At 42.4% G+C, this 13,968-nt stretch overlaps 1 protein-coding gene across 1 annotated transcript in view; it reads left to right on the plus strand.

Annotated features, from left to right (window-relative positions):
• NRF1 (nuclear respiratory factor 1) overlaps positions 1-13,968 on the plus strand; it is a 525,835-nt gene that overhangs the window by 302,632 nt on the left and 209,235 nt on the right. The window contains exon 8 of the mRNA XM_086918900.1: positions 1,705-1,806. Coding sequence (XP_086775026.1) covers positions 1,705-1,806 — 102 coding nt within the window. The remainder of the gene's footprint in view (positions 1-1,704; positions 1,807-13,968) is intronic.

Raw genomic sequence — 13,968 nt, forward strand, 5'->3', positions numbered from 1 at the left:
AGTATGGATAATGGGTCGCCTCAATTGAAACACTGACAAAAATAGAGCAAGTATAAGGAGCAAAAAAGACAATGATATGATAGAATCTAGAATTAAAAATCGAATTTAGAAAAGCTCCAACCTTCCCATTTGAAAATTAAATGTTGATTTTTTTTCTGTATTTGTTGGTTTCTATATCGATTTGTGAATAATATAAAATATTTTGGGTGTATTTGACATATGTGTCTCTATCTTATTATGAGGTTAAAATAGTAGAAATTGCATAAGCCATGATTCCTGGTTTCCAGCAATGACTCATTTGGAGTCCTTGGATTCTAGTAGTGAGTCTGGGAGGAGGGGGGTCCTCAAAAAGCAAAGACCGGCTAGTGTAGGTGATTAGCTCTTTGGGGTTTGCTGGTGCCAAGAAGGGAATGGTGAGACAGAAAAGAACTAAGTCAAGGTGGATGCCCTGATTTAGAAGGAGCCACTTGTGGTTCCACTGGCCCACTGCACAAGGGCGTAAAGTCTCCCCAACAGTGCTGGCACGGGGTGTTCCTGTCTTGGACATGTCAGGCCTAATCATGGACGCCTGTGCACACTATCACAAAGCACAACTACCTACTCGGGTCCACAGTGTCATTTTGTCTGCTCAATTTTGTAGGACCTTTTAGCTTGAGCCCACTCCTCCGACACTCCACCTTTTGGGAGGTACTGTTTGGGCATCTAGAAGTGTCCATCAGAAGGACAAGTTACTTACATTAGGCCACTCTCTGTGGGCACACTAACAGGGGATTCATCACGGCCCACCCATCTCCCTGTTATGTGGAGTAGACAAATGTACATTTTAAAAAGGTCCGTAAGTACTTTTCAGCACATTCTCACCTTCGATTTTTCACGATTGATGAGCTCCAAAGGCATGGAAGAGGACAAAGATAGAAACTGACTTTGCCATGCCGAGGTGGCGCCTATTTGTGGCTCCACTCCACTTCTGATGCAGCGCAAATTATCGTCGAGTCTGGTACCGATGTGCCCACGTGCGGAAGCAATTCTGGATCCAGTTTGCCACTTGGAGATTATTCTAAAGATTAGGAAGATGTGATTAAAGAGAAGATCTGCCAGAATAAGCAATGCCAAAGAGGCATCTTGCTCTTCAATTTCTAAGTGACATCGAAGGCATATAGTGTGCTTCTCTTTAGGACCACATTGACCTTTTCAAGGCAGATTCTGATTAACTTGATGACATTGGGCACCCATGCTTTTTGCAAATAATTTTGCTTTTGAGGAGATCTGTAAGGGGACTTGGTGTACTTTATAAAGTATGTTCTTTACCATTAGCAACGTATCACTTTTTTTTCTACAGCCTACCCACATTCACTTTATTTTGTCTTAATAGAATTCCGTCTAGTAGCTGCAGGGCTAGAACTGAAGGGGTCCCTGAATGATTGCATGTATTAGCAAGAGGCCTTTGACCAGGAGACCTCTCAAATGCACATTTTCATGCCTATTTGCGCCAAAGCATTTTGTCCAGCTTTGTGCCAACTTAAAAATCAGATGTATGTAAAGTAAAAGGAGTGGAGAGATGAAGGTCTAAGAGTACAACAGTCTTGAGGGTTAAGTTTTTGTTCTATCTGCAAAAAGAAATCCAAAGAATGTATTGGCTGCGTACGGGAATTTAATGTGTGCATTGTGTAATATTTTTACATACTTTTTCGTCTTTTGTTTTAGGTTGGCACGGGTGCTACAGTTGCCACACTTGCTGATGCCTCTGAGCTGCCTACCACAGTTACTGTTGCACAAGTCAATTATTCCACTGTAACGGACGGGGAGGTAAGCTGGCATCACTGCGCCAGCACACTTATTGTTTAATTGGCACTATATTAGATGTGGGTTGTGGTCTCCACTAAAAAAAACATTCTTTGTACAGTGAACCAGTTTAGATTGCTCTGCTACACTTCATCTCAGCGAAGTGATGCAAGGTGATTGATTTTGTCTGCAGATTTATCCTTTGAACCCTATTGGAACTGGCAAATCTACTAAGCTTAGTTATTAATATGTCCTGTGGGATATATTATTTCTTGTAAAATGGATACATCAAACAAATGCAGACAGTCCTTCTGTTTTGCAAATTAGTTTTCCTGTATGTTGGAAGGATATTTTCATCCTGTAGATATGTAATTTAGGACGTTTATTTCTGTAAATTACTCCTGTATTGGAACTTTTATAGATTTACATGCTTGACCCATTCCCTGCTTCGGGATTTAAATCCCACGGTACCTTAAAATAGCAATGCATGTTATATATTGGTACTAGGCCTTTCAGTTTTGTAACGTATCAGACATTTAAAAAAAAAAGAGAAGAAACATAGGTTTGAACCAGTCAGCATGCCCTGCCCTCTAGAAAGCACCAGTCCCAGTTCTTCCTCACGTGGTACTAGGGAGTCTCCACTGAGCTCTGCTCAGTTATACCTGTTATAAACTATTCAAAGGAATTCCAAACCTTGTTTTTCCTCTGAGATATACCGGTTTATCATTAATACCAGCTTGTCTGTATTTCTTGATTAAAATTCTGGATTCATAATGTCAGCTAAAAAAAAAAAAAGTATTTTCGGGGTTCTACCTGTGGTAAGAAAAGGCTTCATTCGGATGATCATCAGGACTGCATATGTTACCTTTATTCAGAGAATAATGCTGAAGAATGCAAGGTATATTGTACCTTTTCTACAAAATCTCTGCAGGACCGTGAAGGGAGGCTGCTGATATGGCTTCAAAGATTTAAAACAAGGAGGTGCCGGTATCTGATGACAGTGAGGACATTTTAGCCTCCTCAAGAAGGTGGCAAAGTAGGGGGGGGGGGGGGGGGGGAGCTCATTTTCACTCTTCTCTGGAGCAGACTAAAGAAGCCTTAAAAAAGACCACTTGAGGATCTTACAGAGGGCGCGGGCCTTCAAAATCTCCTCAGTAAGGTGAGGTTTCTACTAGGCAGAAGGAGAAAGAAGAAACGGGAACATCTGTCTCCTCAAAAAGGTCTAAAAAAAAAAGCTACGTCTGAACTGCCTATACCACCTCATAAAGTGTCTCATTCCTAAAAAAGTCATCTGCTCCATCTACAGATCGTTGACTAATGTTTCTCCGTTGACAAAAATTTTGTCTGGGACGTTAACGAAGAAGACCTAGACGGTGGAGTCTGACAGCTCCACAAGCATCATCTCCATGCTGACTATGGCTTCATCTTTTATCAACGACAGCCCATACCCCTACACCGTCGACGCTGAAGATTACTCTGACCTTGTTGTCGATAACAGTAAGCACGGTTCCTCCAGTCGACGATTATGACTCCCACATTTTTGACAAAGTCGCTCCAGTCAACAGAAGACACTGCTCATTCGACATCATTGCTGCCATCCTCGTCGACAAGAGGAAAAATTAAAAAACAAGACAAAATAACACATTTAACTCCTCCAAGAAGGGTGTCCCCATTGCTGTCAACCCACCTGTTAGAAGAACATTCAGATGAGGAGTGGCACAGCCAACCGAGCGGCAACGACTACAATGAGGGTGAATGAGGAGCAAGGATATTACACCCCTTAAGACCAATACCACCAACAGTACCTAGAGGAAATGTCGGCCTTGTTCATTGGTTACAAACCTGTAATTTATGCTCTCTGATTACAGAAAGTGTTTTCCATCAACTTTATCTACTACTGTTCATGCTTCATCACCTGAAAGATCTCCATCTGGGCAGTCTCCTACCCTACAGCATGGACCATTGTTACTGCCTATGTCATGAAGACCTACTCCACAATCCATTCTCTTGCAAGACACAGTAGCACTCATTGAAGAGGTTGAGCTCCTCAAACGCCACTAAGAATGGAATGAATATCTATTTCCTACACCACCATCTCCATCACCAACTCCAGTTGATCCCCCACCTGGAGACAATGGGGTATTCCATAACCTGCTTGACAGAATAGCAAAAGCGTTCGATCTGCCCATGCACAATATGCAGACGGACTGCTTTCTGTATGATTTCAAGCAACCCTTTTGGAAGAGGGTGAAAACTATGTCCATTGTAAGCTACATATGGGAGGATGGCTTCAAAGTAATGAAGAATCCGACCATGGTGACTGCATTTCTGCATTGCTTGGATAAAAAGTACAAGGCTACAGAGGATGCTACTGCATGTTTCACTGGTCACCCAAAGCCTGATTCATTTATCCCACAGGCAGCCCAGTGCATTTCTAAGAAATCCTCATTGCCAATTCCAGCGCCTCTGGACAAGAAGGGTAGGTGTCTTGATAATGTTGGTAAGCGATTTTTCATCTATGTCTGCGCTTACGTTAAGGGCAGCGAATTCCCTGGTAGTTCTCGGTTAAAAGGATCGCCAAATGGGGGTCCAATATTGCTCCATATCTGGACCAACGCCCTTAGGTCATCAAAACAGAGGCCATAAAAGTTCTACAGGAAGGAGAGCACACATCATCAGAAGTGATAGATTGTACCATGGACATTGTTACTAATGCATCCAGGCTGCTTGCAGGAGCTGCTGTGTTGGTCCAAAACTACCTCTTTTAGGCCAGTGGTTCAAAACAAGATCTTGGATATGCCCTTTGTTGGCGAAGTCCTTATCAGCAAACATATTGATGAAGCCCTACAAACAACAAAGACACTGACACAGCTAAATCACTGGGCACTCTTCAATATCGGAAATTGCCATTTTGAGGCACTAGGTGAAGAGTACTTCCCTCCTTCAGAGGTGGTTACCAACCATATCATTACCCCTCATATTCATCTGCCTCTCAGCTGTTTTGTCCCCATTACTAACAAGAGCCACCACAAACAGGGCATCAGGGAAAAGACAAAAAAAAGTGTAAAATCCTTGGGTCTACTTTAATCAAGAAAAAAGGGGGTGGTTGTGTGAAGGGGAAAGAGCACAAACAACTACAGACTAGAACACACAGACCTAGCTGTGGGAAATTCCCTTTTTAGGAAGAAATCAGGGAAAAGACACTGTCTGATGCCAATGATCGCTGCAGGCTCCGGCTACCTTTTCTCCCCTTTCTGGCTAGGAGGAAGAATATCCCACTATATTAAACACTGGCAAGACATCATTTTGTTCAGTTTGGCCAGAAACCTCACCTCAAACATCCATTCCGAAACCACTACATCTTCTATTCTCTAATTCTGCTTTGTCCGCAAGAAGTTAAAGGAGTATCAACCAATTCTAGACCTCAAGACTCAACACCCATCCCAAAAAAGTCATTTCGCATGGCGACATTGCAGGAGATTCTGCTACTCCTAACAAGGGAGATTGTCTACCATCAACCTCCAGGATTCATATTTGCACATCTCCATCCACCCATCACACAGGAAATTCCTAAGTTTTAAAGTATCCTTCAGCTATGACCAGTTAAGGTTTCTTCCTTTTGGCCTGTAGTCTGCTCATCAAATATTCACAAAGAGTCTGGCACCTGTGGCAGGCAGCCTTTTTGAGGAAAAATAAACACCAGGTTTTACTGTAATTAGACGATTGGTTAGTCAAGGCACCTTTTAAATCAGGCTGCACAGAAAACCAAAACCTCCTGCACAGCCTTATGCAGCAAGCTGAGCCTAACCGTGAATCCAGAAAGTCAGGTCTCACCCATCAAGAAACACAAGGTTCTTGGGAGCAATGCTCATAACCACTCTCAGCAAAGCGTACCCCACTACAGAGGTGCAAATAAAACTAATGTTCTTAGCAAACTGGTTCAAAGAAAAGGGTTTCTTTCAGATCACCTCTGCAAGTCCCTTCGAGGAATGATGTCATCATGCTTCCCTAGAATTCCATTCTGCTGTCAAACAGATGCGTCGTCTCAGAGTAGACCTCAACAGACAATGGGTGCAGGCAGAGGGGTCTTTCGACGACTTAGTAACTCAGTCCATGGTCAAAGTCCTACCCTTGTGGACGTGACAAGCAAATCTGTCAGGCAGGTTTTTGTTCCTAAGTCCAGCTTCTCCACTGACCATCAACACTATCCCTAGATGGATGGGGAGTGTACCTTTAAGACCAGCAGATCAGCGACAGGTGGCAAATGTCTCATCAGCATTTCCATTTCAATCTACTTAGGCTCAAGGCAGTGCACCTAGCCTTGCAGGCTTTCCTTCCAAGGATAAGCATGTGCGGTGATCATACAAGCTCAATGCACTACATCAACAATCTGGGCAGTAAACAATCACATCTCCTGTCCCAGGAGGTACAAAGCATCTGGAAATGGTCCATCTGCGACGGAGTGCACCTGCAAGAAGTACATGTCCCGAGAAAGAAGAACAAAATAGCAGACACACTCACCAGACTGAGGACCTTTTGCCATGCGTGGGAACTGGATCAGAAAAAAAAATAAACAAAATCTTCCCTTAGTATGGCAGACTGGATCTCGACCTCTTTGCAACCCCCAAAACCTGAAATGACGGTTCTTCGCAAGCTGGCATCATCATTGGGGACCATGGGGAATCTATTGTGGGGTGATGAGTTTTAGTTGGCTCTGATAACTAACACTGCTGAATTTCTATGGTTTTGTGTGTGTAAAATCTGAACTGAGCTAGAACGTCCCTGTAACCTTTGTTTTTTTTTTTTAGGGAATTTCGAAGTTAAAAAAAATTCTAGTTCCTGATACTATTTCTAACTATAACATCTATGTAACCTTTGGTTTTAGTGAATTTCATTATTTTTTTTAATATAAAATTGAACCATAAATTCACTAATGTACATTTCCGCAAGTTTTAAAACAAAAAATGAAGGTAAGGTAACTTGTGTAGTCTATCAATTAATGCAACGCACCAAGTCTATCTCTTTCTTTTAATTTATTTTATGGTTTCAACGATCCGTTCCCAACTGGAAGTACACATTCAGTACTAAAACAACACATTTATTACGGACATAAGCCATTGTAATTTCTATACGTTTCTAACTGCCTGTGTGTAGGTGTATGAGTAGCTGTGTAATGACTGTGTGAGAGTGGTTAAATGGGTGTGGGAGTGGCGGTGTGGGAGTGGCGGTGTTGGAGTGGCGGTGTGGGAGTGGTTGTGTGGGTGTACGAGTGGTTTTGTGGGTCTGAGTGGTTTTATGAGTCTGTGGGTGGGTGTTTGAGTGGCTGTGTGGTTCTGCGAGTGGGTGTATGAGTGGCTGTGTGGTTTTGTGGGTCTGTATGGGTGTGTGACAGGGTGGGTGTGAAGGACGTGACTATGCGGTTGTGAAAGATTTTTTTTTTGTGCAAGTCGTTTTGGAGGGTGTAGGAAGCGTGCTCTGTATACACTATACCACAGTGAGGCATAGTGTGCACAGACTCCAGTGGAACCCCAAAGGTAGGCGGCGGTAAACTAGATAGCCCCTCTCTCGATTTGTGGTAGTGTGGTCAAGCAGTAAGGCATTATCAGAGGACAGTGTTAAGCATTTGTTGTACACACTCAGTCAGCAAATAAATTCACACACTCAAAGACTGAACTTCAGATCAATTGTTCTTTTATAAAAATATTCTTTATTTTATTTCCTGCAAGCAAGCCTGGCACAGGTAAGTGATAAATACTTTGCAGTAAGAATACAGTTGTAATAGTTTGGATTGTGCTTGTATATGCACTTTTTTTTTACAGTATTGTTACTGAGAAATGCAATGCTTTGTAACTACAGTACATATACTTTGTATAGGATTGTTAGTAAAATTACAAGGAAGTTACTTTTGAGATTACTTTTGTCCTGGGGTTAGACTCCTTGACTGTTTTTCTCTGAAAAGTTTTAAGTGTTGAGTCGGAAAACCTAAAGAAATCCTTAAAAATTGTACTAACAAAAACGATTTTACTTACCTGTTTACAGGAAATGTCCCAGTGTAGATTCCAGGTATACTACACTGTGTAAGAAAAGTAATCTGAAAGTAATGTACTGGTCTTTTTACTAAAAAGCCAATTCAAGGTATATGTACTGTATTTACAAAGCATTGCATTTCTCAGTAACAATACTGTAAGTCAAAATAAAGTGCATATACAATTACAATCCAAACTGTATCGCAACTGTATATCACTTACCGTGCCAGGTTTGCTTGGTTTAGGAAATAATATAACTAAAATAATATTTTTAAACAAAAACAATTGGTCTGAAGTTCAGTCTTTGAGTGTGTGAATTCATTTGATGAGTGTGTACAATACATGCTTAACACTGTCTCCTATTAAAGCCTTACTGCTCGACCACGCTACCACACATAGAGAGTGAGGTGCTGTCTACTTTACCTCTGCCTACCTTTTGAGTTCCACTGGACTCTGTGCACACTATACCTCACTTTGGTATAGTATATACAGAGCCAGCTTCCTACAGTAGGCTCAACCTAAAAACAGATGTGTTCTGGTATCAATGAGCGACCTGCATAGATATGAAAATAAATTTCCAGTCACCCTGACTAGGACAGTTCAGCATAGTCTCCTGAGGATTTTAGCTCATTTCTTGAACCCTGCAATGATGCAAATATTCTGCAATTCAGGAAAGTTCTAAATTTCTGCAAGCTCAAATTATATGAATTAATTAATCTCATTTATCATTGTAACACCTTAGCTATTTGTCTGGAATATGCTTATTCATCCTATAGAGCTGAAAAGTTATGCAATGCAGTACACATACACTGTACAATTTGAAGACTGGCTCAATTGATTTATCTACTAATAAAAGTTACATGTGTCCTTCCAAATAGCTACAGCTATTTCTCGTCATGTCTTGATCTTTTCCAAAATTCTCTGCACTGCTTCAGATTCATTTGTAATGAGGACAAATAGTTATATTACCATTGACCTAGCCCTATAAAACAGTGGCTTTTTTGTAAACCGACTATAGCTGCAGTTTCAGTATGGGCAACACAACATTCGTGAATGCACAGTGGGAGAGGGCTGCCAGCTCTGCTGGACTCCGATTTTATGTTTAACTACCCACCATGCTATGATGAGTTGATGAAAAAAAATTTTTATCCCCTCTATTGGTTCTTTATACCTATTGCAATGCAGAGATAGTTGTACCATGTATAAAAGCAATGAAAATCTTCCAATCAGCTAATTGTGTCTTCGCATGTACTTCTGGAATTCCTAGCTTTTTGTGCAGCGCTGTCAGACATTTAAAGAAACTTCTCTTCCAGGGGATCCTCCTTTATAATCGTAAGCACTGAATAGTTGGGCCACACATAGGATACCGGAGCATGTTTATGTGTATATATATTTAAAAAGCAAAGCTTAAAGATACTTTACACTTGGGTGAAAATGTCAGTCAAAATGCAACATTTTAAACTAATAAAACAGATTCACTAGTTTACTGAACTAACTAGAGTTTGTGCCCCCATTATGCCCTGTGTTATCAGTGATGTACTTGAACATGTTATGAATGTTGCAGTCTGTGGTCATAAGCAGAACATGACGAGGGCGCAATTTATAGTTACTTAAGTTAACTATAACTGGTAGAGTTCAGCACCCCCTGTGCAGCCACGTGCCTGCCATGCATGGGATTAGGCTGTGGGCAACGTCTGTGCCCAACCCCCTCAACTCCAACTTCCGGACGGCCAAACCTCCTGTGCAGACATCAACATCCAGTGGCGTAGCAAGGGTGGGAGGTGGGGGCAGGGTGAGCGGTGGCGGGTGGGGGGGACAGGGCAGCCATCGCGGGTTGGAAAACTCAAGAATAGCCAGCACCCGCCCCTCCGCCGCTCTTACCTGCGGCCATCGCGGGACGGCAAACACAGCAATAGCCAGCACCCGGCCCCCGCTCTCTCATGCACGCGCCATAGGCGGCCAGGGATCTAGCTTTGCCACGGCCAACACACCATCTTTTTTTCCCCAATTTAAGTTGCTTTGGGAGTCCAGGGGGCAATTCTGGTTCCCATATTACTCCAGCAGGAGTCTAGGGTCCAGGGCAAACTCCTGCAGGATTGTGGCTCCCCAACCAAAATCTTTAAAAAAATTCTTTTAAATGTATTTCCATGGGTGGTCGTGTTGGGGTCGGTCAATAGGGTGGGTCAGGGTACCCCACCCTGCCCAATAAACCTTTTTTTATTCTTTTATTATCAGGACACGGGGACGAAGTCCCCAGAGGTCTGTAATGCCGGCCACAACATTTCTTTTCAGGTTGCGGCCAGCTAATCAAAAATCGAGCTCCCGCTGGAGCATTTTGCACCCACAGGAGCCAAACGGCTGACGTGGGAGGGACCAAGACCTCTCCGCCAATTGGTAATGGTAATGATAATGGTAAAAGTATTTCTAAAGCGCTAACATTCATCCTAAAAGGATATCAAGGCGCTAAGATTAAACAATGTACAGAGAACTGACACAGGTGGATGATAATTTTAATGAGTATTAGGGAACAGCGTGGTTTTAAGTTTTTCTAAAAGTAAGGTAACCATCAGTAAGTCTTAAGTCTGTCGGTAAGTTATTCCACAGGTTTGCAGCTAAATGTGAGAAGGCACGGCCACCGGTCCTAGCCTTCTTTATTCGGGTGGTTGCCGCTCTTGCAGTGAATTGGGAGCGAAGATTTCTATTTGGTACATAGAAGTTGATTATATTTTTTAGGATAGTCGGGCCAGTATTATGCAGTACTCTGTGGGTGATGCACAGCATTTTGAAAGAGGCTCTTTACCTCATTGGCAGCCAGTGTAAGGCCCTCAGACAGCTTGTAGCGAAGTCATATTTTCTTTTGTTACATACGGCTTTTCCTGCCGCATTCTGAACGAGTTGTAACTTTGAAAATAAATAATCCCCCATGCCAACGAATAGGGAATTCCCGTAGTCAAGTCTACTAATTAATAGTGACTGGACTAAGATCTTTCTACATTCCAGGGGAATCCAGGGAAACATTCTTCGTAGCATTTTCAATAACGCAAAGTCTTTACCACAAACTGTTGTTACGTGGTTTTTCATTGACAATGCTTTGTCGATATGGACTCCCAAATTCCTCGCCGTCAGAGTTGGTTTAGGGGGTGTGCCAAGAGTGTTGGGCCACCAGGTGTCATCCCAAAGCTGTTGGGAACCGCCGAACAATAGAATCTCTGATTTAGCGGCATTTAATTTCAGACAATGATTATGCATCCAACTGGATAATTCAGAAAGGCAGCTGAGCAGTCTGTTTTTGGAGTCTTCTTCACCATTTAAGGCAATCATTAGTTGCGTATCATCTGCGTATGAGCAGATGTTAACGCCCCACTTCTTCCCTATATTGGCCAACGATGATACATAAACATTAAATAATGTTGGCCTTAATGATGCCCCCTGTGGTACACCGTACTTGATCTTTCGAGGTGTGGAAGTGTAGCTGCCTAGTCGGACAGATTGCGATCTGTCGGACAAAAAGAGTTCAACCAAGTCAGGGCTTTTCCCTGTACTCCTTTTGCGGCTAACATTCGTAATAAAAGGTTATGGGATACGGTATCAAAAGCCGCTGATAAATCAAACAATATCAGGGCAACCGTTTTACCGGCATCACCCTGACTTCTGATGTCGTCCAATACTGCCAGGAGAGTTGTCTCAGTACTGTTGTTAGTCCTAAAGCCTGTCTGCGAAACATCAAGCAAGTTGTTAGTTTCCCAAAAATTGGACAGCGGTTTGTTCACTAGTTTCTCCAACACTTTTGAAAAATATGGCAACTGCGAGATGGGCCGGTAATTGGCAGGGTTGTTGATGTCCGCACCCACTTTTTTTAGTAAGGGAGTCACTATTGCCATTTTCCAAATAGCTGGAAATTCCGCTTGGTCTAGTGACTGGTTTAATACTTGCGTCACTATTGGACCAATTAGAGGAATTGGTTGTAAGAAAATGTGGTGTGGGCATGGGTCCAATGGGGAGCCCGATTTAATTTCCGACATAACTTTGTTTACTTCTTCCTCTGAATAGGGGCCAAAGGCAGGACAGCTGGCCAATGAAAAAGGCTCTGCATCAACGTGATGCTCAGTCGTTTTCTGGTCATTATTGGAGAAGAATGAATATATTTTATCTATTTTTTCACAGAAGAAATTGCTGATTTTATTGCATCCCTCCTGTGAAGGTGACAGGTTTGTTGTGAGACTAGGGGGGTTACAGAGTTCTCTAACAATTTTAAAAAGTTCTTTCAAGGAGTGTTTATGTTCTGAAATCTGCCGTGAAAAGTAATCTGTTTTTGCTTTCCGTATGGCTGCATTATAGGCTTTCAGTTCCTTTTTATAAATGGATCTATCATTCATGGTTTTGCTTAACCTCCATTTATGTTCCAGCATAGTGCATTTTCTTTTAAGAATCTTGAGATCTGGGCCGTACCACTTCTGACACCGTTCGTCTGGATTTACATTTAGTAGCTTTTATTGAACAGTGTTCAAGTGCGTCCCCAATACTTTTTTGTAGATATATTTCTTGTTCAGTAGAGGAGCCCAAGTTAGTATTAGAATGAAAGTGCTGTTGGAATTTCTCCAGTGAGAATTTTTTCCAGTTTCTAGCTGTAACTGGTGTCTGTATCGTTGGTCTCGTATTTTTTATAGGTAGGCTAATGTTGAATTCAATCCTATAATGATCAGTCCATGTAAGAGGCACAATATTGTTAATAATTGTGGTCTCGATGTTCGTGAATATCAGGTCCAGTCTGTGTCCCGCTCTGTGTGTCCTGGTTGACTATTTGTGTTAATTGCAGAATTTCCATGTTGTCTGCAAGATGCTTGGTAAGTGAATAAGTATGTAATTCAAAATGTACATTGAAGTCTCCTAATACTAAAACTTTTTTGTTTTAGACAAGCGGGAAGAATCTGAGAGAGAAGCTGAGTACTAAATTCTACTGTGCTCCCTGGAGGGTTATAGATAATAGCTCCTCCCATCAATAGATAGGTGCCTAAGAAGACTGGGTAAATCATTACTTCATGTTTGCTATCCTGTATAGGCACTTCTTGGATGCAAGTGAACTTCTCTTTAAATAGCAAGGCTACCCCGCCACCCTTCTTTTTGGATCTATTAAGATTTAAGATTTTATACCCTATGGGGAGCGCTGTCGCAATATCTGGAGTACTGTGGGTGTCGAGCCAGGTCTCCGTAAGGAACACCAAATACGGTTGCATTTGAGTGTCCCATAGTTCAATCTAATGTTTAGGGAGAGATCTTGTATTCAGATAAATACAGGATATTTCAAGGTTAGGGGAATTTCTGCGTGTTAGATCGTCTGTAGGTTTATTATCCCATCTGCATGTCCGACAGCCAAAGTGGCCCATGATGTTAGCAGGCTCCACTTTGGCACATTGAGGATGGCCCTGTAGGGATTTGATATTGAGTAACATAAGATTGTCTTTAGAATAGGTCAGTCACGGTGTATCTGACCTATCGCTAGCCGGTGAGGCAGAGTTTGTAGCCCCTAGTCCCGTACAGGCGCAGACGGGCTTGCCTAGTCTGGGAGTCCATTTTATACTTTCGGTGGCGGGAGGGGCCGAGCACTAGTCTGCTCGCCCTAATCCTCACCCAAGATGGCGGCTCCCAATCGAGTCCGGTCTCCGAGCAGCACCAAATCGGCTGCAGGAGAAAAGTCTGGTAAAGCCAAAGGGTGGGAATAAGGCGCTACTGCGAGTCAGCGCGCATGGGGGCCCCAGTGTAGTGTAATTTTTTAAATTACGATTCATTCGGATCCTGTCTTTAAAATGACTTGGATGTCACCATAAATCGGCGCAAATCATAAGTTTTCAAAATAACAAAAAATGGTCATCAATACACATGCACCAGGTCCCGGCTTTCCGCCTCAAGACCGCACTCATTCACAATGTTAATGAACACAGTATGTTTTTTAGTCTGCATTCCTACAGGGCTCCTGCAAGCAGAACGGCCCAGGTAACTAAAATCTTTAACCTTCAATTTTCGAAAACTACTAAACTGAGTTGCGCCACATCACATAAAGCACACTTTAAGGGTAAAGAGCAAACGTTCCTTCAAATTTGGTGCAGGTCTGTTCAGTTGTTTTGTCTGTAGGCTGTTCAATATTCCCCATGGAAATTGTTTT

This window comes from Lissotriton vulgaris, chromosome 1_1 (assembly GCF_964263255.1).
Source record: "Lissotriton vulgaris chromosome 1_1, aLisVul1.2, whole genome shotgun sequence".
In the NCBI taxonomy this organism is placed as follows: domain Eukaryota; kingdom Metazoa; phylum Chordata; class Amphibia; order Caudata; family Salamandridae; genus Lissotriton; species Lissotriton vulgaris.